Genomic DNA, 24,797 nt, shown 5'->3' with positions numbered 1-24,797 from the left:
TTATTAATGTTCTTTAAATATCAATATTATTAAAACATGTCCTGAATATATTTCACATCACAGTCTTGAGTAACTCTAGGCAAATAATCATTAAAATAGAAAATGAGCTTCACATTACTCTTGCTTTCCAGTACAAATATCTAAACATTCTTCAATCAATATAGAATACAGTAAAAATAGTGAAATATTATTGTAATGTAAATCATCTGTTTTCTATGTGAATATATAGTACAGTGTAATTTATTCCTCTGTATTTTCAGCATCATTACTCCAGTCTTCAGTGTCACATGATCCTTCAGAAATCACTCTAATATGAGGATCTGATGATCGAGACACAGTTATGATTATTATCAATGCTTTGTTCAGTTTTAACGTTTAGTAATTCATGAATATGTTTGCTGTGCTCTGCTTCTCATATGGACGGATGAGGGAAGTCTCGGTTTAAAGAGTTTCATCCAGAAAATAGAGCTTTAAAATCCCAGTATATGCGTAACTATCAGCGGCACACAGTGACGGATCACACACACACACACACACACACACACACACACACACACACACACACACACACACACACACACATGAGTCCGAGTCTGAGCAGGAGGGAATCATTTGACACAGTAGATGCAAAACCTAACCGCACAAAACACATGCCAGGAAGAGGACTGACACACACACACACACACTCACTCACACACTCACTCACTGACTCACTCACTCCCTCACTCACTCGCTCACTCACTCACTCGCACACTCACTCACTCACTCACTCACTCACACACTCACTCACTCACTCACTCACTCACTCACTCACTCACTCACTCACTCACTCACACACTCACTCACTCACTCACACACTCACTCACTCACTCACACACTCACTCACTCACTCACTCACTCACTCACTCACTCACACACTCACTCACACACTCACTCACTCACTCACACACTCACTCGCTCGCTCACTCACTCACTCACTCACTCACTCACTCACTCACTCACACACTCACTCACACACTCACTCACTCACTCACACACTCACTCACTCGCTCACTCACTGACTCACTCACTCACTCACACTCACACACACACTCACACTCGTCCTGTCGTCTGTACTCGTGTCCTGTATCGGCGTGATGTCGGTGATGTGAGGCGTTGGAGTCGATAATGTGCTGATAATTTAGAAAACATTATTTAAATGTCACGCCGTCGTGATGAAGAGCCGCTAATAGTTCATCTAAATGTCACAGTCAAATTATTCCATTAGCCGACGGTGAGAGTTATTCACGTCACGTCAGTGCGGTTTGTGAGTGTGTGTGTGAGTAAGAGTGTGTGTGTTTGTGAGAATGAGTGAGTGAATGTGTATGTGTGTGAGTTAGTGAGTAAATGAGTGTGTGAGTGAGTGAGTGAGTGAGTATGTGAGTGTGTGTGAGTTAGTGAGTATGTGAGTGTGTGTGTGAGTGTGTTTGTGTGGTTACATACACCACACGTCTCAGTCACGTAACACACACACACACGTATGCTTCTGACGGATGGTGCTCAGTAACTCACACACACTCAAGGATCGATCCGGCGGCCGGTTGCCACGGTAACACAGTCGCTCTAGTGATTGGGGTCACAGGGAACGACCCGCTTCTCTTCATGTTAAAGCGTGACCCCGTGACCCCCCGACCTTCAACCCATCAGTCTAACAAATCAGACTGAACTGGAGCTGATCTCATTAACTCGATCTTTAATACTTCACATCTCGAGTGTGTTCCAACCCACCCATCTCACACACACACACACACACACACACACACACACACTCAGAACTCTCCAAAACAGCTTTATTCACCAAGGAACGCATCTGACCCTCGGGAGATGTACTATATTTCAGATCGATAGGGTTTTTCATTTCATATTTTCTATTTACAGGGGATTTTATGGTACTAAATTACACTCAGCTAAAGGATTATTACAAACACCTGTTCAATCTCTCATTAATGCCATTATCTAATCAACCAATCACAGGGCAGTGTCTTCAGTGCATTTAGGGGTGTGGTCCTGCTCAAGACAATCTCCTGAACTCCAAACTGAATGTCAGAATGGGAAAGAAAGGGGATTTAAGAGATTACTGGGATTTTCACACACAACCATTTCTAGGGTTTACAAAGAAAAGTGATTAGTGTGTGTGTTCACACAGAAAGTGCCAAAACATTTACCAAGTTTCGTACCATTACGATGAAGTAAACAAAATAAAAATTGTTTAAAAAGGAAAAATTTCCAGTCAAAAATAACCAAGAGCACCAAAGGGTTAAATTGATCAAAAATGACATTTATAATGTCACAAAAGATTGTATTTCATAAAAAACGCTGCTCTCTTGAACGTCTCTTCCCTGAAAATCAAAAGTATTGAGGAGGTTTGTGCCAGTCGATCGGGTCTGAGAACAGAATAACTGAGGTCTCGTCCTCATCAAAGGACGCGGGGCGTCCGACACCGCGTACATTATGACTGACTGATAGAGAGAGAGGGGATTTCACAAACAGCATGTAAAGTGCTGAAGCTGATTTTTATGTCATTTATTTAATTTCTCCCAAAACTTAAAAAAATAAAAGGAGACAAACAGTCAGGAGTGAATTTATCTTCATTAGCAGTGAAGCTCGTCTGCTTCCACTCAGCTGCCACTGCAGATGATGAACGACAGCGGGAGAGAGAGAGAGAGAGACAGAGAGAGAGAGAGAGAGAGAGAGAGAGAGAGAGGCTTAAACGCTTTCGGAAGGACAGGACTTTTTAGAGCTTCATTTTATGCATTTATTTTAATTTATTGATTCAGTTTTTATTCATTTTTTAATTTTAATTAAATTCTATGAATCGAAAAACTCGTAAACATACTTTATCAATAGAAGAAATAAATAAATGACCCATTAAACAGGAAATATTTTGCAATTATTGAAGACATTTATTTTTATATAGAAGCTTTTTGGCATGAAGTGTTTCGCTGAGAACACCAACGCTTGCGGACACGAACTGAAGTCTCATTTTAACATCAAAACCGTGGATAGATTATTGATCAGGTAAAAAAAAAAGTTGTGTGTGTGAATGTGTGTGTTTGTGTGTCTTTAAGTGTGTTTGTGTGTGTTTGGGAGTGTGTTTGTGTTTGTTTGTGTGTGTGATTGTGTGTGTGTGTGTGTGTTTGAGTGTGTTTGTGAGTGTGATTGTGTGTGTTTGTGAGTGTGATTGTGTGTGTTTGTGTGTGTTTGGGAGTGTGTTTGTGTGTGTTTGCGTGTGTTTGCGTGTGTTTGTGTGTGTTTGTGTGTGTGTGTTTGAGTGTGTTTGGGATTTGCAGTTGAGTTTTCCTCTCTCAAATAATATACACACTAACACACACACACCCATTTTATTACACACATACAAACCACACTCTGATATCGACACCAAACCACACACACACACACACACACACACACACACACACAATTACAGCTGCATAATTTATCCAATTGCCTCTATAATATGCCGAAGCAGAAAACAGGAATAAAGAGTTTTTGCTTTACAGGCCAAACCTGAGAAAATAACACATCGGATGAAATAAATAATCTTGAAGCCAGCAGAATGAAAGTCTATTAACAAAGGTTGCATCGTTTTACAGTTAAATGACTCTGGGATTAAGAGGGTTTCAATGGGGACCGATCCCCCCGCAGGTCCTGAGAGGAACTATTCTGTGTTACTGGAGTCAAATAGAGTTTTTAAAGGAAATCACAGTGAAATAGTAAAACCACACTAAAAATACACACTTGTGCCAAAATGTGTGCAGTTGGGATTAACTCAAGCAAAATTATCCAAAAAAAACCCCCCTGAAAATATGTCCACATGGTTGCCATCGGTTAAATTGAGTTAAGAGCCCTAAAGTATACATATAACCACAGTTAAAGGAGTAGTTCACTTTTGAAAAAACTATTGCTGATAATTTACTCGCCCCCGTGACATCCAAGATGTCCATGTCTTTCTTTCCTCAGTCGAAAAGAAATTAAGGTTTTTGATGAAAACATTCCAGGATTTTCTCCATATAATGGACTTCAATGGGAACCAAACGGTTCAAGGTCCAAAAGACAGTTTCAGTGCAAACTGTTCAAATGTCTGACGATGAATAAGGGTCTTATCATGCGAAACGATCGGTTATTTCAAAACTTATTCCAAAAAATGTAACTTTTCTAAGGACAAATGCTAGCCTTGCTCTATTCTGTGAGGCGCGTTTGTAACGTCACGTAATACGTAATTACGTTCAAAAGGTCACGGGCGACGTAGCCGGAAGTACAGAGTCAGTGTTTACAAGTTGAACGCATAGGTTGAACGTGCAAACTAACTCAAACGCCGTTTACAGAAAAAGGAATTAAAAGGAAAAATAACGATGTCGGACGATTTTGATTCTGTCGCCCGTGACCTTTTGAACGTAATTACGTATTACGTGACGTTACAAACGCGCCTCACAGAATAGAGCAAGGCTAGCATTTGTCCTTAGAAAAGTTACATTTTTGGAATAAGTTTTGAAATAACCGATCGTTTCGCATGATAAGACCCTTATTCATCGTCTGGTGTCGTTTAAAGACGTTTGAACAGTTTGCACTGAAACTCTCAATTGGACCTTGAACCGTTTGGTCCCCATTGAAGTCCATTATATGGAGAAAATCCTGGAATGTTTTCATCAAAAACCTTAATTTCTTTTCAACTGAAGAAAGAAAGACGTGGACATCTTGGATGACACGGGGGCGAGTAAATTGTCAACAAAAGTACTAATCCTTTAACTGTATAAAAATAAAGACAATTACATGAACAAATGAAAATAAAAGCAAAGAAGAGAGATTAAGAATAAAAGAAGAGAGAAATGAAAGAAAATAAGGCTCTGCTCAGGTTTAAATGACGATTGTGTGCGTTTGAGGATTTAATGTTAAATAATGTCTAAAATCCTGACGTGAGCCTGAAAGATTCACTCGAGCTTCTGTTGTGATGCTTCAGAGAGTTTGAGTTTCACGAGTGTCTCGTTGTTCTCATGATGACATACACACTCTTCTGAAACACACACACACTCTCTGTGTGTTAGGATGTCCTCGAGATGCACAATACGAGCCGCTCCTCCTACACACTCCGTCCTCACAAACACAAACACGAATAAACGCGGCCTTGTGCGTCACGACCGGGAAGAACACTTCATGCAGATGTTCTCCGACTGGACAAACATCAATGTGAATACACAACTTATTATAAAAGCGTTTAGAGGAGCGTCTTTGTGAAGCGCACGAGGGCCTCGATAAGCCGAGCGTCTCGCCTCTTTCTTTATCACTGGACTTCCATTAAACTCGTCAACGACAGAACAAAGACACGAGAGACTGAGGAAATCACTCCTTTAACACTGAAACACACGTGTGTGAAGCTAATAATGAACGAGTGGATCTGAAACATGAAAGATGGTGTGATCATGTGATCATCAGACTTTATATCAGTTCATTTCATCTTTAAAACAATAATCTAATGCTTTATGCTGATTTTTTGGGGTAAATTACGAGTCACTTGTTGTTTTTGAAGCATCACCAATAGAGAGACACTCAAAAATACAGTGAATTCAAACGTTAATCGCTCAAAACACACCCCAAGAAGAGCACTGACACACACACACACACACACCCTAAAGGCCTGGTGTGAAGGCCAGAGACACAGACTCATCCATCGCCATCAGCTCTGCAGAAATGAGAAACAGCGAAACCTTCAGCAGGAGGTCAGAGCAGCCTCCAGTTGTCCATCGCTCACACACACACACACACACACACACACACACACACACACACACACACACACACACACACACACACACACACACAGCGTCAGGTACGAGATTCAAGATATCGCAGTTTTGAGATACACAAGCAAAGTTGCATTAAAATGAAATAAAGGACAGCTGTAGCAACACACAAAACACATTCTTACGCAGTGTGTGTGTGTGTGTGTGTGTGTGTGTCTAATTTAGTAGATCAAGATCTAAAAATCCTTGAAAATATTTATTTCCAAGAAAGAAAGGCAAAGCTGCATGAGATATCAAGATATTAAGTTTTCAAATATTGACTTTAGTCTCACTGCACTGGCACATTTGTTCAATAGTTTAAGTATAAAGAAGATCAAAATCCCAGCATGAGATCTAAAACATGACCTGTGCCTTTCTACGCCAGTCTCAGTGTTTCAGGCTCGTCTAGAACAGGTTTTCCTGCTTGAATGTTGATTATTCTCCTCATATTCTCCATTGTTGCGGCTCCTCTCTTCCCAGTCTGTCAGTAACGCTCTGTTTACTTCCTGTCTCTATGAAGCCCCTCCTCCTGAAAGCACACTGTGCTCTGATTGGTCGGCTGGAGCGGTGTGTTGTGATTGGTCGAGCGCTGAGTGTGTTTGGGAAATGTCCCGCCCCTTTCCATAACCGCCAGTTTAACACACTACTAACTAACTCAACCAGGCCCCGCCCCTTTATTATGCGCATTAATTATTATAATGAGGAATATTGAGACGTGTTCGTTCCGGGAGAAACTCGAGATACAATGGAGGCGTTTCAGGGACCTAAACATAATTGCGTCATCATTGTCTAACCTTCATGTATGATATTCTTCTGTGGAACATAATATGAAAACGTAACCGATAACCGATAATTTTTTACATTTGAAAGCCGATAAACAATATAATGGCCGGTAAATCTAAACCCTAACTTTTAAATAGTTTTTGAGAGCCTGATTACAAAAACAAAAGTCTCAGCATTAACAGCCATGACCCAAACACACAATTATAATGTTCATGTAGCCGATATGAAAGACTTGCGCTTTACTGTATTCCAAAAACATATTTAAAGCGATTCATAATCATCATGTTGAACATCTGAAGCGTCTCAGCTGAAGGACATAATACATTATTTATCAGCTTTAATATATCGGACAGATTTCATATTGGACTGATGCCGATAACATTATAAATAAGCATATATCGGCCTATAGCTATATCGTTCAAATGAGCATATATCATCTCAAAGTTACTGAATTTCACATTTATTATTATGAAAAATGCACAAAAATACTATTTTAAATTTTTACATGAATTATACATTTCAAAAAACACGTTTTACTCTAAAACTGCAAGAAAATCAAAGCGCTAAGCCTAAACCAGGTGTGTTCAAAATTAAAGCCCGACCGATAAAGGATTCTGAAGGCGATACCGATACAAATATTTGTTGGTTTTAAAATCCGATATATCGGCCGATATTTTTCATTTTATTTTTTCAGGAACGCACAACAAAACATTAACAGATTTCCCTAACATGAGTTATTTGTAGTTATGTATGAGTTTTAATTAAAATAGTATGATGATGCATTTTAAAAGGAAACTTGTTTCTTTTATTGTCGCAACAGAACAGAGGAGGAACCAAAGCTCATTAATTAATTAACAAAGCTCATTAAATTCCACTGATGATGGTGGCATTAGCTAGCTTTGTGGTTAGCTAGAATATGTTGCGCGTTATAAACGAGTGTCAGGGATGGTATAGAGTGTCTTCTGGTGGACAAACTTATACAACTCCAACACTCCAACATGACATGGTTGAAGCGCGTTTCATCCATTTTTATTTTATTTCTGAAATATTCATTTATCGGCCATTATAACTGCCGATACCGATAGTTTGTAAAATGCCTAATATCGGCCGATAATATCGGTCTGGCTCTATTCAAAATATGAGGTTGATATCTAAAAAAAAAAAGATCTTTCAGTTCGGCTGCAGTTCCAAACGCTTCCACTAGAGGAAACTCAACTCTCGTTCATTTCCAATGCGCTCGTTTCTGACCGCGAGGAGCACAAGTGTGACTGTTGTTTACAGGACCGTTTAACCTGTTCACATCATGATCGGGATTAGTGTGTGTGTCTTTACCAATATTTGTACCATTACGATGAAGAAAAACAGTATATGACGCAGTGTTACTCAACATCCGTCAGTGTGTCGGGTTTACCTGCACATTTGGTGCGTGCTCTCAGCGGGGGCCCCGGGGCTCCGGTCCCTCCGTCCAGGGGCCGCGTCAGCAACACGCTGATCTCGTACTCCGTGTCGGGGTCCAGGTGGCCGATCTTGTGTGAGGTTTTGTCGACGGGCTGCAGGTCGTACATGGAGCCGGAGACGGTGCGGTACTCCACCTCGCGGCTCACGATCGGCCCGTCTCCGTTGATGGAGTTCGCGTTGAGCTGGATCCACAGATACGTGGCCCCGACCGCCATCAGCTGAGGAGGAGCGATGGGGACCGGCGGCTCTAGGGGACAAACACCACATCCAGTGTTAAAGGAGTCCTATAATGCGCTATTCACAAGATGCGAGTGTGTGTGTGTGTGAAGTTTCAGCTCAAAATACCCCATAGATATTTTTATATATTATGCTAAAATCGCCACTTTCTGAGGGTGAGCAAAAATGCGCCGTTTTTATATGTGTGTGTCCCTTTAAATGCAAATGAGCTGCTGCTCCCGGCACAGGGGGCGGAGCTACGAGAGCTTGTGTGTGTTTGTGTGTGTGTGGAGTTGACGATCTTCTAATCACTGATTAGCATATTCAGTCATGATAATCTACAAATAGTGTCCTGGGGGCGGAGTTTATGTAAATTTTAGTGTTTGTGATGTCACTAACGTGTGTGTAGTTCTACCGGCCGTTTGTTGTAGTCCTTAAAAAGTGCTTTCTGTAATAGTAAATCTCTCTGTTTGCTTTGAGCGTTGAGAGTCGTAACTTTGCAGATGTTGTTTACGCTCAAACTGCAACATCACATGAGTGACATCATAATCAATACCCTTTAATATATATAAAAAATACCGCCCCTTTAATAAGAGTGGGCAGCGGTCTGTGTGTGTCATTTCATACCGCGGAAATAAAAACTATAAAAATATAAAGCTTCGGTGAACAGAATCGAAGTCCTTCCGGCGACCAATCACAACACCGCTCACGTGTGAAATCAAACACATGTACAGTGTGTGTGTGTGTGTGTGTGTGTGTGTGAGTGTGGAAACGAACATCAACACTGATCCGCGTCTCCGTCCTCCGGCGAATAACGACTCAATATCGTTCATATTTACTGTATATCTACTCAGGAAAATGAAGAAGAGTGTTTGTGTGTGTGTAGTGTTTATCAGTCCACAGAGTCACGCATGTTCGTATTGACCGAATGCAGACGGTGACCCCAGACCGTGACCCCGGAATACCCATAATCCTCCACTGCTAATCAAACATAACCTCGAACGAGCCGCTTAAACTCTGTCCGTCTCGCTTCGTCTTTAATCCACTCGTTTGTCTTTTGTCTGTAGTTTCACGTGCGCAGGGAGATACTGACCTCTGACCCCTGACCTCGACGGGTCTTCAGCGAATGTGAACGTCGTCATTCCTTGTAGGTGGACTTAAATTGGTAAAATGTGTGTGAGAGTGTGTTTGTTTGTGTGTAAGTGCGGTTTTGAGTGTGTATGTGTGAGACTGTGTGTGTGTATGAGCATGTGTGTGTGTGTGTGTGTGTGTGTCTCTATCACTCTCACAGAAGTCATCTATCAGCACACACTGAAGCGTGACCCGCGGGCCAGAGATCAGCCGCTAACAGGAGTTTAATGAAGCGCTTTATAGAGACATCCGTCACACACACACACTCAGACTTCATCAGATCGAGTTCAGAGTCACACACACACGTCATACACACACCAGAGAGTTGAAAACAGCTGAAAACACCAGCAACCTGAAGCTGCGAAACACACACACACACACACACACACACACACAACAGCAGCAACGAGCTGACGAGACATTCAGAAAAACTTGGCAGATGCTGTGAGCTTGTGTGTTTGTGTGTCTGTGAGTGTGTGTGTGTGTGTGTGTGTGTGTGATTATTAGGTTTCGGGGTAGGGTTAGTGTGTGTGTGTGTGTGTGTGTGTGTGCGTGCCTGTGAGCGCATGTGTCATGAGTTTAGGACGGTGGACAGCTGTGACCCGTTTCAGTAAGGCACCTGTCTGACACACACACACACACACACACGCAGTCATTTATATCTAATTTTGATCAGTTTTTCAGTAAACTATTTTGAATATGGTCAGTCATTGTTCTTGTTCTCCAGTAAACGTGTCGTGATGTACGAGTGTGTAGATGTGTGTGTTCTGGAGAACGAGACAGACACACTGAGGAGGAACACCATGTTTTGTCAGTGTATAAAACACAGAGGAGGCGGAGTCTCGTCTGGCCTGAGGGCAGAGCCACTGAACATGATTGACAGCTCTCGGTCGGGAGAGGCGGGATTAAAGCCATCAATCACAGAAAGCGGTGGGATAAAAACTACAGGAACATAAATTCAATTGAGCGAGAGAGACTAAGAAAGAGATGTTGAAGGCCATTACCGGACTCTCTGAGAGCGGATCAGGATTTAGATGCTCTATAAATTCATATAAATGACTGTTGAAGGGCTGCGTGGGAGAAAACACACACCTCGGTCAAGGGCGGCTCTCACAGCGACACACACACTCATCACAACAAAGAGAGAGGAGAATATTAGCATAAAACACACATCAATCCTGATGTTTCAGCTTCCGTCTCGACTCGCTCCAGTTTAGATTCAGAGTGACGGGTCGACATGCCGTCCTTGACACACACACACACACACACACACACTTCTGCGCATCTGTACAGCATTACACTGCTGTTTATGTGTGAGTGAGTGAGTGAGTGAGTGAGTGAGTGAGTGAGTGAGTGAGTGAGTGAGTGTGTGTGAGTGTGTGAGTGAGTGAGTGTGTGTGAGTGAGTGAGTGAATGAGTCAGTGAGTGAGTGAGTGTGTGAGTGTGTGTGAGTGAGTGAGTGAATGAGTCAGTGAGTGAGTGAGTGTGTGAGTGAGTGAGTGAGTGAGTGAGTGAATGAGTGAGTGAGTCAGTGAGTGAGTGAGTGTGGGTGTGAGTGAGTGAGTGAGTGAGTGAGTGAGTGAGTCAGTGAGTGAGTGAGTGTGGGTGTGAGTGAGTGAGTGAGTCAGTGAGTGAGTGAGTGAGTGTGTGAGTGAGTGAGTCAGTGAGTGAGTCAGTGAGTGTGTGAGTGAGTGAGTGTGTGTGAGTGAGTGAGTGAATGAGTCAGTGAGTGAGTGAGTGTGTGAGTGAGTGAGTGAGTGAGTGAATGAGTGAGTGAGTGAGTGTGTGTGAGTGTGTGAGTGAGTGAGTGTGTGTGAGTGAGTGAGTGAATGAGTCAGTGAGTGAGTGAGTGTGTGAGTGTGTGTGAGTGAGTGAGTGAATGAGTCAGTGAGTGAGTGAGTGTGTGAGTGAGTGAGTGAGTGAGTGAGTGAATGAGTGAGTGAGTCAGTGAGTGAGTGAGTGTGGGTGTGAGTGAGTGAGTGAGTGAGTGAGTGAGTGAGTGAGTCAGTGAGTGAGTGAGTGTGGGTGTGAGTGAGTGAGTGAGTCAGTGAGTGAGTCAGTGAGTGTGTGAGTGAGTGAGTGTGTGTGAGTGAGTGAGTGAATGAGTCAGTGAGTGAGTGAGTGTGTGAGTGAGTGAGTGAGTGAGTGAGTGAGTGAATGAGTGAGTGAGTCAGTGAGTGAGTGAGTGTGGGTGTGAGTGAGTGAGTGAGTGAGTGAGTGAGTGAGTGAGTGAGTCAGTGAGTGAGTGAGTGTGGGTGTGAGTGAGTGAGTGAGTCAGTGAGTGAGTGAGTGTGGGTGTGAGTGAGTGAGTGTGTGAGTGAGTGAGTGTGTGAGTGAGTGAGTGTGTGAGTGAGTCAGTGAGTGAGTGAGTGAGTCAGTGAGTGAGTGAGTGAGTGAGTCAGTGAGTGAGTGAGTGTGTGAGTCAGTGAGTGAGTGAGTGAGTCAGTGAGTGAGTGAGTGAGTGAGTGTGTGAGTGAGTGAGTGTGTGAGTGAGTGAGTGAGATATGTTCTGTGTGTTTGTTCTATTATTTTTATATAATATGTTGATGCTTTGGCAACATTGTGTTACACAGTCATGCTAATAAAGCTATATTGAATTGAATTGAATTGAGTGTGTGAGTGAGTCAGTGAGTGAGTGAGTGAGTCAGTGAGTGAGTGAGTGAGTCAGTGAGTGAGTGAGTGTGTGAGTGAGTGAGTGAATGAGTGAGTGAGTCAGTGAGTGAGTGAGTGTGGGTGTGAGTGAGTGAGTGAGTGAGTGTGTGAGTGAGTGAGTGAGTGAGTGAGTGTGTGTGTGAGTGAGTCAGTGAGTGAGTGAGTGAGTGAGTGAGTGTGTGTGTGAGTGAGTCAGTGAGTGAGTGTGTGAGTGTGTGTGTGAGTGAGTGTGTCAGTGAGTGAGTGAGTCAGTGAGTGAGTGAGTGAGTCAGTGAGTGAGTCAGTGAGTGAGTAAGTCAGTGAGTGAGTGAGTGAGTGAGTCAGTGAGTGAGTGAGTGAGTGAGTGAGTCAGTGAGTGAGTGAGTGAGTGAGTCAGTGAGTGAGTGAGTGAGTGAGTCAGTGAGTGTGTGTGTGAGTGAGTCAGTGAGTGAGTGAGTGAGTGAGTGTGTGAGTGAGTGAGTGAGTGAGTGAGTCAGTGAGTGAGTGAGTGAGTGAGTCAGTGAGTGAGTGAGTGAGTGAGTGAGTGAGTCAGTGAGTGAGTGAGTGAGTGAGTCAGTGAGTGAGTGAGTGAGTGAGTGAGTCAGTGAGTGTGTGTGTGAGTGAGTCAGTGAGTGAGTGAGTGAGTGAGTGTGTGTGTGAGTGAGTCAGTGAGTGAGTGAGTGAGTGAGTGAGTGAGTGAGTGAGTGTGTGAGTGAGTGAGTCAGTGAGTGAGTCAGTGAGTGAGTAAGTCAGTGAGTGAGTGAGTGAGTGAGTCAGTGAGTGAGTGAGTGAGTGAGTGAGTGAGTGAGTCAGTGAGTGAGTGAGTGAGTGAGTCAGTGAGTGAGTGAGTGAGTGAGTCAGTGAGTGTGTGTGTGAGTGAGTCAGTGAGTGAGTGAGTGAGTGAGTGTGTGTGTGAGTGAGTCAGTGAGTGAGTGAGTGAGTGAGTGAGTGAGTGAGTGTGTGAGTGAGTGAGTCAGTGAGTGAGTCAGTGAGTGAGTAAGTCAGTGAGTGAGTGAGTGAGTGAGTCAGTGAGTGAGTGAGTGAGTGAGTGAGTGAGTCAGTGAGTGAGTGAGTGAGTGAGTCAGTGAGTGAGTGAGTGAGTGAGTCAGTGAGTGTGTGTGTGAGTGAGTCAGTGAGTGAGTGAGTGAGTGAGTGTGTGTGTGAGTGAGTCAGTGAGTGAGTCAGTGAGTGAGTGAGTGAGTGAGTGAGTGTGTGAGTGAGTCAGTGTGTGAGTGAGTGAGTGAGTCAGTGAGTGTGTGTGTGAGTGAGTGTGTCAGTGAGTGAGTGAGTCAGTGAGTGAGTGAGTCAGTGAGTGAGTAAGTCAGTGAGTGAGTGAGTGAGTGAGTGAGTCAGTGAGTGAGTGAGTGAGTGAGTGAGTCAGTGAGTGAGTGAGTGAGTCAGTGAGTGAGTGAGTCAGTGAGTGAGTGAGTGAGTGAGTGAGTGAATCAGTGAGGAAATAGACGGGTGTTACCATCATGAAGCAGAGATGTATAACCAGATGCTGATAACTTAAAACAGTCTGTATATATTTATGTATATATACAGTATAAATAAGTGTGACTCACGTTTGATGGTGAGCTCCCCGTAGTTGGACACTCCCACGCCGGTGTTCGAGTGGACGATGCATCGGTAGCGGCCGGAATCCGTTTTCGTCGTGTTCATCACGTCGAACATGCCGATGAAACGCTGGTTATTCCACGGCTTGGTCGCTTTCATTGGAGCTTCACGTCCACCGATACCCTGAGCACAGAGTGTGTGTTAATCTCAGTTTATTGATAAAGCACACTTTAAATCAGAAGAAAGTTGATCAACATGTTGTACAGATAAACATCATGTGAAAAAAAGAAAACGAAAAGAGGCAGTAAAACTAAATTTAAAGTGAGGATCATATTTAATCTTATTGAGGCCTCAGAGACTCACACACACACTCACTCACTGTCTCGCTCTCTCACCCGCTCACTCACACACTCACTCGCTCACTTGCTCACCCACACACTCACTCACTCACACACACACACACTCACACACTCACACACACACACACACGGCTCCTCCAGCTGTCAGCGCTTTAGGAGGCAGATGGAGGCCATTAGTTCGTCAGTGATATTTCTTCATTACTGTCATCAGGGACTTCTGCTAAAGTGTGGATCTCGTTCCTCTGTTAATGAGGACGTGTTTGTTTAAGTGACAAACTGCCTGAGTGAGGTCCTAACAAACACAACTCTCACAACTCACTGGGTGTGTGAGTGTGTGAGTGTGTGTGTGTGTGTGTGTAAGTCTGACCTGCAGCCAGAGGTTAAAGTTGTCTCTCCACTCTCCGTTGACGGTGCAGTGAAAGGTTGCTGTTTGTCCAGCGTTCACTTCAACCCCTTTGATATGGAGGAAGTGCGGCGTGTTCACTAGAAGCAGAATAACACACACACACACACACAAACACTAAATAAAACACACACCCTGCAGTTTCAGAAGAGCCACGAGACTAAAACATCTCCTGCAATCTCTTCTATTCTCTCAGGTTCAATAAAACATGCAGCATGTGTGTGTGTGTGTGTGTGTGTGTGTGTGTCTTCAAAGCAAAACACTAAATCAACACACGAGCGAGATCTTTGAGCTATGAGATGTTCTTTCTGAGAAAAACACAGTTTCACAAGAGACCTCAAATACGTCTCAGATTCGGCTGAGATTTGACAAAATCAAAGTTTCCGATCAAAAGTCTGAATATTGAGAATATCAGATGATCTGAGTCTTTCACAGCTCGGAAATTGTGTTCTTGCTCAATATTTATGTCTCGTTTCCAGCACAAATTCTTACATCAACATACATTTACTGGAGAAGAAGCAAAATTACTGAAGATATTAAGATTTTTTTATTCAAATGAAGTGAGTTTGTGCTTAAAATGAGAACAAATATCTGCCAATGGGGTCAGAGAAATAAAGTTGTTTTTGAATTAAGATTAGTCTCCATTGGCAGATATTTCTTCTCACTTCATTTTGCTGCAAGACCTCGATCTCTTCAACTGTGCCAAACTATAACAAGATGTTTTATTACAGATATCAATAACACCCTCTCAACCTCCTTGTTTTTCAGAACGAGTAAAAAAAATAAAAAATCAATATTGGTTTCTCATTTAATCTGCGCACAGCTAATAATATTCCCCTAAACCACTAACCTTAACTCTATTGATTAAAGTTGCGGTGTGTTCTCATTAGTCTCCAACAACAAAGCGCTTGCATAACTGGGTCAATATGCATTTAAAACCAGAAGCATCTGTGAGATGAAAGATGATTTAAATGAAGTTATGACGAGTCGAGTGACCTCGACGTGAACGAAGAGACTCTGCTAATGTAATTTCAGTCTCTCTGCACTCCTCTTCCTCCTCTTCCTCCTCCTCACGCTCTTCAGTGTTTCATCAGTCGCATCTGAAGGGAAGCGCCGTTATGTTACAGTAGTGTTTAGCAGTAGTGTGTTACGGTAGTGTGTTACGGTAGTGTGTTACAGTAGTGTGTTACGGTAGTGTGTTACTGTAGTGTGTTACTGTAGTGTGTTACGGTAGTGTGTTACTGTAGTGTTTTACAGTAGTGTGTTACGGTAGTGTGTTACTGTAGTGTGTTACAGTAGTGTGTTACGGTAGTGTGTTACGGTAGTGTTTTACAGTAGTGTGTTACAGTAGTGTGTTACGGTAGTGTGCTACGGTAGTGTGTTACGGTAGTATTTTACGGTAGTGTTTTACAGTAGTGTGTTAGAGTAGTGTGTTACTGTGGTGTGTTACAGTAGTGTGTTACGGTAGTGTGTTACTGTAGTGTGTTACAGTAGTGTGTTACGGTAGTGTGTTACGGTAGTGTGTTACTGTAGTGTGTTACTGTAGTGTGTTACTGTAGTATGTTACAGTAGTGTGTTACAGTAGTGTGTTAGAGTAGTGTGTTACTGTGGTGTGTTACAGTAGTGTGTTACGGTAGTGTGTTACTGTAGTGTTTTACAGTAGTGTGTTACAGTAGTGTGTTACAGTAGTGTGTTACGGTAGTGTGTTACTGTAGTGTGTTACAGTAGTGTGTTACGGTAGTGTGTTACGGTAGTGTTTTACAGTAGTGTGTTACAGTAGTGTGTTACGGTAGTGTGTTACGGTAGTGTGTTACGGTAGTATTTTACGGTAGTGTTTTACAGTAGTGTGTTAGAGTAATGTGTTACTGTGGTGTGTTACAGTAGTGTGTTACGGTAGTATTTTACGGTAGTGTGTTACTGTAGTGTTTAGCAGTAGTGTGTTGCGGTAGTGTGTTACGGTAGTATTTTACGGTAGTGTGTTACGGTAGTATTTTACGGTAGTGTGTTACTGTAGTGTGTTACTGTAGTGTGTTACAGTAGTGTGTTACTGTAGTGTGTTACGGTAGTGTGTTACTGTAGTGTTTTACAGTAGTGTGTTACAGTAGTGTGTTACGGTAGTGTGTTACTGTAGTGTGTTACAGTAGTGTGTTACAGTAGTGTGTTACAGTAGTGTGTTACTGTAGTGTGTTACAGTAGTGTGTTACGGTAGTGTGTTACGGTAGTGTGTTACTGTAGTGTGTTACTGTAGTGTGTTACTGTAGTGTGTTACAGTAGTGTGTTACAGTAGTGTGTTACGGTAGTGTGTTACGGTAGTATTTTACGGTAGTGTTTTACAGTAGTGTGTTAGAGTAGTGTGTTACTGTGGTGTGTTACAGTAGTGTGTTACGGTAGTATTTTACGGTAGTGTGTTACTGTAGTGTTTAGCAGTAGTGTGTTGCGGTAGTGTGTTACGGTAGTATTTTACGGTAGTGTGTTACGGTAGTATTTTACGGTAGTGTGTTACTGTAGTGTGTTACTGTAGTGTGTTACAGTAGTGTGTTACTGTAGTGTGTTACGGTAGTGTGTTACTGTAGTGTTTTACAGTAGTGTGTTACAGTAGTGTGTTACGGTAGTGTGTTACTGTAGTGTGTTACAGTAGTGTGTTACAGTAGTGTGTTACAGTAGTGTGTTACTGTAGTGTGTTACAGTAGTGTGTTACGGTAGTGTGTTACGGTAGTGTGTTACTGTAGTGTGTTACTGTAGTGTGTTACTGTAGTGTGTTACAGTAGTGTGTTACAGTAGTGTGTTAGAGTAGTGTGTTACTGTGGTGTGTTACAGTAGTGTGTTACGGTAGTGTGTTACTGTAGTGTTTTACAGTAGTGTGTTACAGTAGTGTGTTACAGTAGTGTGTTACGGTAGTGTGTTACTGTAGTGTGTTACAGTAGTGTGTTACGGTAGTGTGTTACGGTAGTGTTTTACAGTAGTGTGTTACAGTAGTGTGTTACGGTAGTGTGTTACGGTAGTGTGTTACGGTAGTATTTTACGGTAGTGTTTTACAGTAGTGTGTTAGAGTAGTGTGTTACTGTGGTGTGTTACAGTAGTGTGTTACGGTAGTATTTTACGGTAGTGTGTTACTGTAGTGTTTAGCAGTAGTGTGTTGCGGTAGTGTGTTACGGTAGTATTTTACGGTAGTGTGTTACGGTAGTATTTTACGGTAGTGTGTTACTGTAGTGTTTAGCAGTAGTGTGTTACAGTAGTGTGTTACAGTAGTGTGTTACGGTAGTGTGTTACTGTAGTGTTTAGCAGTAGTGTGTTACGGTAGTGTGTTACGGTAGTATTTTACGGTAGTGTGTTACTGTAGTGTTTAGCAGTAGTGTGTTACGGTAGTATTTTACGGTAGTGTGTTACGGTAGTGTGTTGCGGTAGTGTGTTGCGGTAGTGTGTTGCGGTAGTGTGTTGCGGTAGTGTGTTGCGGTAGTGTGTTGCGGTAGTGTGTTGCGGTAGTGTGTTGCGGTAGTGTGTTGCGGTAGTGTGTTACAGTAGTGTGTTACAGTAGTGTGTTACGGTAGTGTGTTACTGTAGTGTTTAGCAGTAGTGTGTTACGGTAGTGTGTTACGGTAGTATTTTACGGTAGTGTGTTACTGTAGTGTTTAGCAGTAGTGTGTTACGGTAGTATTTTACGGTAGTGTGTTACGGTAGTGTGTTGCGGTAGTGTGTTAAGGTAGTCTGTTACGGTTGTGTGTTACGGTAGTGTGTTGCGGTAGTGTGTTGCGGTAGTGTGTTACGGTAGTGTGTTACGGTAGTGTGTTGCGGTAGTGTGTTACGGTAGTGTGTTACGGTAGTGTGTTACGGTAGTGTGTTACTGTAGTGTGTTACTGTAGTGTGTTACTGTAGTGTGTTACTGTAGTGTTTAGCAGTAGTGTGTTACGGTAGTGTGTTACGGTAGTATTTTACGGTAGTGTGTTACTGTAGTGTTTAGCAGTAGTGTGTTACGGTAGTATTTTACGGTAGTGTGTTACGGTAGTGTGTTGCGGTAGTGTGTTAAGGTAGTCTGTTACGGTAGTGTGTTACGGTAGTGTGTTGCGGTAGTGTGTTGCGGTAGTGTGTTACGGTAGTGTGTTACGGTAGTGTGTTGCGGTAGTGTGTTACTGTAGTGTGTTACTGTAGTGTGTTACTGTAGTGTGTTACAGTAGTGTGTTACAGTAGTGTGTTACTGTAGTGTGTTACTGTAGTGTGTTACTGTAGTGTGTTACAGTAGTGTGTTACTGTAGTGTGTTACTGTAGTGTGTTACAGTAGTGTGTTACAGTAGTGTGTTACTGTAGTGTGTTACTGTAGTGTGTTACAGTAGTGTGTTACTGTAGTGTGTTACTGTAGTGTGTTACTGTAGTGTGTTACAGTAGTGTGTTACAGTAGTGTGTTACTGTAGTGTGTTACGGTAGTGTGTTACAGTAGTGTGTTACTGTAGTGTGTTACTGTAGTGTGTTACAGTAGTGTGTTACTGTAGTGTGTTACAGTAGTGTGTTACAGTAGTGTGTTACTGTAGTGTGTTACTGTAGTGTGTTACTGTAGTGTGTTACAGTAGTGTGTTACTGTAGTGTGTTACTGTAGTGTGTTACAGTAGTGTGTTACGGTAGTGTGTTACAGTAGTGTGTTACAGTAGTGTGTTACAGTAGTATTTTACGGTAGTGTGTTACGGTAGTGTGTTACAGTAGTGTGTTACGGTAGTGTGTTACAGTAGTGTGTTACAGTAGTGTGTTACGGTAGTGTGTTACGGTAGTGTGTTACAGTAGTGTGTTACAGTAGTGTGTTACAGTAGTGTTTTACGGTAGTGTGTTACAGTAGTGTTTTACAGTAGTGTGTTACAGTAGTGTTTTACAGTAGTGTGTTACAGGAGTGTGTTACAGTTGTCTGTCTGTCTGTCGGTCTATCTATCTATCTATCTATCTATCTATCTATCTATCTATCTATCTATCTATCTATCTATCTATCTATCTATCTATCTATCTATCTATCTATCTATCTATCTATCTATCTATCATCTATCTATCTATCTCAGCAGAATCCCAGTTGACCCTTTCATCCTCGTCTCCTGTAGCGGTGTCTCTTTCACACGCTGATCTCTCTCCTGCTTTATCGTCATCTTCTCTCTTTTGTTTTCGTTATTACGCTCTCTTTTATGACTCGCCAATGCCTGGAGAAACTGGAGACGATATTGATGTTGGGAGGCTGGCAGGAAAAGGCCAAGGAGCGGGTGATGAGGCTGGCTTTACGACGGAGAGACGGAGAGATAGAGAAACAGGTCTTACTGCACTGATGGCCCTGGAGAACGACGTCCTTGATGGCGAGAAAGCCTCTCTGCCCGGAGGTCACCACTTCAAAGACGATCTGCGGAGGAAAGAGAAAGCTCATAACCACAGTGATAAATGGACACGCTCTCAAAATGTCACACACACACACACACACACACCGGCACTGAGGTGTCCCGCAGGAGCCAAGGTGAGGGTTTAAACAACGACCACGAAGATGAGGAAAACACCATTGACACTGGTCATTAGTGCTCATTAAAACACCATTCTGGCTTTAGTGATTGGGCTGAACGTGTTGAATCATGGGCGTATGGGGTCATTAAAGACCCCCTGATATCAAAATACATTTTTGTAGCTTTTAGTATTAATATGTTCGCCTTAAGGTTATAAATTAGCCGATATGTTCCAAAACAATGACAAACTTCACATTTAGGAGATTCAAGCATTCAAATCTTGGATCAGGGATTGTTATGACATCACCGCTTCTCATCACATCTTCTGTCCAATCAAATGCTCTGTAGATTCTGAAGCTCCGCCCCCTCTGCTGTAACGGACACGTCACAGAGCATTATGGGTCGGAGACGTGTGTGTTCTAAACGCTTTAGTTTTATACCGTTTAATGTGACCCTAGACCACAAAACCAGTCACAAGGGTCAATTTATGGAAATTTAGATTTATACGTCATCTGAAAGCTGGATGAAGAAGCTTTCCAGTGATGCGTGGTTTGTTAGGATAGGACAAAAATTGACAATAATAAAAAAAAGGACGCAAAAAAATCGAAACATTGAGGAAATTGCCTTTAAAGTTCGCGATTTTGCTGCATCCACTCAAAAAAGCATTTTTTTTATAAATTTACAATCGGAAATTTACTAAATATCCTTTTTTAGATTTTTGGCGTAAAAGAAAAATGGATCATTTTGACTCATACAATGTATTGTTGGCTATTGCCGTGCGACTCTTGACTGGGTTTATGATCCAGAGTCAAAAATGGCTTGAATTTATACTATTAAATCATCAGCGCTCGGATTCGCTTCCAAGGTGCTGGGGTAAACTAAACGCTATTGGCTATTTGAAAGGGGGAGGAGCCATTAAATAAGCCCCGCCTTATCTTCCCGTTTCAGAGGAGATTACGAAGATGAGGAAAACACCATTCACGCTGCTCATTAAAACACCATTTGGCTTTAGTGATTGAACCTGAGAATCAGCGGGCGAGCGGGATCAGGCTCCAAGGGTGCCCGTGGTGAATCGGCTGTCTGTCAGATTGCAGACTTTATAGATGTGGTAAATCACGTCTCTATCAGCGAGATGCTGCGGCAGCATGTGCTAAATCTGCTCGGTTTATACAGCCAAACAATTCAACTCGACAGCCAGACTCTGGGGGTCAGGGCTAAAGACGGGCAGAGTGAAGGATTCTGGGATACATGCTCTTTGCTAAGCTTTCTATTATGATGCATATTCAGCGCGCGAGAGGTTTGACAGGCGTCCCTGGAGCCGGTTCTGCAACATCACGGTCACGCTGACCTGGACCGGCTGCTGACCGACAGTCAAAAGCGGCTCGGATGAAATATACCCTAATATATACAGTAGTCTGACGTCGGCACCCAAATGTGGATTCACTTGATTAAAAACCTTTAATCACTCCCTTTCAGACCTCAGAGACATTAAAGAACATTTTTTGGGGTCAATGCAATTCAATGGGGTCCAATGTTGAAGGGAAGTCATGATGACAGAATGATCTATACAAGTTATAATCGGTTTCATTAACGTTAAGTGGACGAGAACTAATGATTTCTTGACATTTCCAGGTTTCACAGGGACTGAACTGCAGTTTGAATGTAAAGATATTTGGTGAAGTGTGTCTGGTAGTCACCGCCGTCCCCAAACCAACATAAACATTCCTAATAATCCATAAATTACAACATTTTACAGATATGACTGAGCGATCTGAGCGGGACAGAGGAACATGAGCTCAGATGAAGGACAGGAACGACAGGAACTGGGTGCGGCTCTCCAAACATCCCATAATATCACACACACACACACACACACACACACGAGACCTGGACGAGAGAGGAGACACAACGGCTGATGAGATGAGACTAAATGTTTGATCTGAAGAGAAGAGAGGAGATGAAAGGAGAGAACAGACATGAGAAATCAGAAAATCAGATTTCATTTCATATTCGACAATATTATTGAACTGCTTTGACACCATGACATGAACTGAGCTGGACGATGACATCACGGTGTTACAATTATCCTGCAAATGTTCATTTATTTCAGTAATTCAACTTAAAAGGTGAAACTATAATATATTATATAGACTCATTACATGCCGAATGAGATATTTCAAATCTTTATTCAAATTCAAAATTAGAATATTGTGAAAAGGTTTTCATAATCATTATAAAACATTATATCAAATAAAGATCATCAGAGGAAACTGAGTTATGTGTTTCAGAAATGTACATATACAAAATAACGGTTAGCTCAAGAATTACTCATTTAAACAATGTAATGGTTTAATGCAGAAACAGTGAGCTCATTGAAGTAATGAATACTTTTTTATTAAAACATGATTATGACATTTAGAGAGATGTAGCATTACTGAATGTTGATTCAGTGTTCATGTATCTGTGCTTGAGAAATTTAGAAATTTTAGATGTTTTTAATTTTTATTTTATTTATTATTTTATTTTTTATTTATAAATTTTATTTCACACACACACACACACACACACACACACACATATATATATATATATATATATATATATTATTTTTTATATGTTTATTTAATCTTTATTATATATATAAAATTAAAATAAAAAATATATAAAACATTATATATATATATATATATATATATATATATAAATAAATAAATAAATACAAGCACAGATACATGAACACTGAATCAACATGCAATATATATATATATATATATATATACACATATATATTTTTATATATTATTAATTTTAATTTAATTTTATTTTATTATATATATATATATATATATATATATATATATATATGATTTTACTTTTTATATATTTATTTTATTTATATATTCTTTAATTTTCATTTTATTTATTATTTTATATATTTATTTATTTATTTTATTTTATATATATTTTTTTAATTTTTTATTTTATTTATATATATATATATATATATATATATATATATATATATATATATATATATAAAATTTATTTTAATTTATAATTTATTTTTTCCAGATCTCCTGGATCGCTGTTATGGGGCTGGATAGGGTTGTTTATGGTGTAGTTTGCAACAACAGAAATGATATGACAAAAAAAGAGAAACACATAAAAACTAAATGTCTGTCACACAACCAATGAGAAGCTGTGATGGCTGACCCGATCTGCACAGAGGTTACAACCGCATCTTTCTAGAGAGGAAACACATCAAATCGAGCCTATAATTATAAAATAATGTCCAAAGCACCAGGTGGTTTCATTTTGATGATCACTTACGATACTGTGCAATTAATGCGACCAATAATTATCCTGACGTCGCTAATTAGACACACACTCGCTCTATTCTTATCACACAGAGCGATGCATGTGGAATCTTTTTAAGAGCCTTAATAACACATGCAAGTTCCACATCAAACTAGCAGAGCAATTCCTCATCATTCCTCAACGCAGACGGCACAGAAATAACCTCACACACACACACACACACACCAATAATCTCAGCAAACACATGACGGCTCCTGTAATATACTCCTTATTTATATATATATACAGTTAAACTCAACCCATGCCAGAAATGTTGGGATGCTCCTGCTAAACCGCTCCCACAGTCGGAATGACAAAAGTGCTGATGCTTAAACACAAGATATTTCAGGCGTCTGAGGTTAAAACCACGTCTGCTCTCAGTTTACCACGGTATTCAGCACTGCTGCTAATCTGAGACTCACAGTGTGTGTGTGTGTGTCTGTGTGTGTGTGTGATGCTGTTTTACACCGTTTCCTAACCAGATTAAGACTATAGTGACAAGCAATTGCTGTCCACAGCAGAAAAACAAGACACGACAAAATCAATCACAAGTCACAGCCAATCAGATGAGCCTGTGGGCGGAGTCTCTCTGAAAGCGCTCTGTACTCACAACCAATCAATCACAAATCACAGCCAATCAGAAGAGCGTGTGGGCGGAGTCTCTCTGAAAGCACACCGCACTCCCAAACAATCAATCACAAATCACAGCCAATCAGAAGAGCGTGTGGGCGGAGTCTCTCTGCAAGGGCACGGCATTTGCATTACTACACTTAATTTATAAATATTAAACCATTTTAACAATATTAACAATGCACAGTGAGTGAATGAAACTGTCTTTATCATTGAATAAACATTTTCCTTAAATTTATTCAGTATATGAAATATGAATGATATTGAATGTCAATAAAAATAAACTACGTAAAAAAGAAATTTTACATGCAGTTTAAACGTATAAACCTTAAAAATATAAACACATTTCTAAGATCTGAGATGAATGATCTATTGTTGCTTTCGGTTTGACTAAAACTGACTTTAGACTTTCTAAGATGAAATAAGAGCTCATAATTAGTTCTTAAGATGATCATTGTCATGTTTGTTTGTATCTCCAGCTGCGATGTCACAGAAATAGAAACCGATTACACTCCTCTGTTCGTTCCGGCTGATTAACACGATAATTTTTTTTAATTGTGTGTGAGTTTCGTCTGGTTAGGACAGTGTTCGCAGCTTCACAGGTTTGGAAAGTCATTAGAGCTAATAAGTAAATTAATTTTAATTATTGCCTAAATTATTCCTCTAATGCAATCAAAAAGTTCAGCAAAGCATGAATAATCTGACAGATGCCCGTTTAAAATCCGCACTTCTCCACACGTCATGATGAAACTTTACAAATGAAATGATGATGTGCTGCAGGGTTTGGTGTGTGTGTGTGTGTGTGTGTGTGTGTGTGTTCCTCTAAAGCATCTAATCAGGGTCTCGTCGTAACCTCTCGCTGTCGCTCTAATGGAGTAATTTACCAAAGCACGCGTTCCCTGCGCGGGGTCACGGGGGCTCGTTCCACCAATTAACACAGGGCTCCGTCAGCACCCATGAGGACGGGTCACTAATGACCAGCATGTGTGAAATCAGA

General features: G+C 41.3%; 1 protein-coding gene across 5 annotated transcripts in view; it reads right to left on the bottom strand.

Annotated features, from left to right (window-relative positions):
- LOC120471340 (receptor-type tyrosine-protein phosphatase mu) overlaps positions 1 to 24,797 on the bottom strand; it is a 231,231-nt gene that overhangs the window by 121,554 nt on the left and 84,880 nt on the right. For all 5 annotated transcript variants that reach the window (XM_089131628.1, XM_089131630.1, XM_089131629.1 and 2 more), the window contains exons 4-7: positions 19,641 to 19,719; positions 14,319 to 14,434; positions 13,601 to 13,775; positions 8,011 to 8,304 (exon numbers count right to left, since the gene is read on the bottom strand). In XM_089131628.1, coding sequence (XP_088987754.1) covers positions 8,011 to 8,304; positions 13,601 to 13,775; positions 14,319 to 14,434; positions 19,641 to 19,719 — 664 coding nt within the window. The remainder of the gene's footprint in view (positions 1 to 8,010; positions 8,305 to 13,600; positions 13,776 to 14,318; positions 14,435 to 19,640; positions 19,720 to 24,797) is intronic.

This window comes from Pimephales promelas, chromosome 5 (genome assembly GCF_988280905.1).
Source record: "Pimephales promelas chromosome 5, fPimPro1.hap1.1, whole genome shotgun sequence".
NCBI classification, from domain to species: Eukaryota; Metazoa; Chordata; class Actinopteri; order Cypriniformes; family Leuciscidae; genus Pimephales; species Pimephales promelas.
This window is presented reverse-complemented; position numbering and strand designations above follow the sequence as displayed.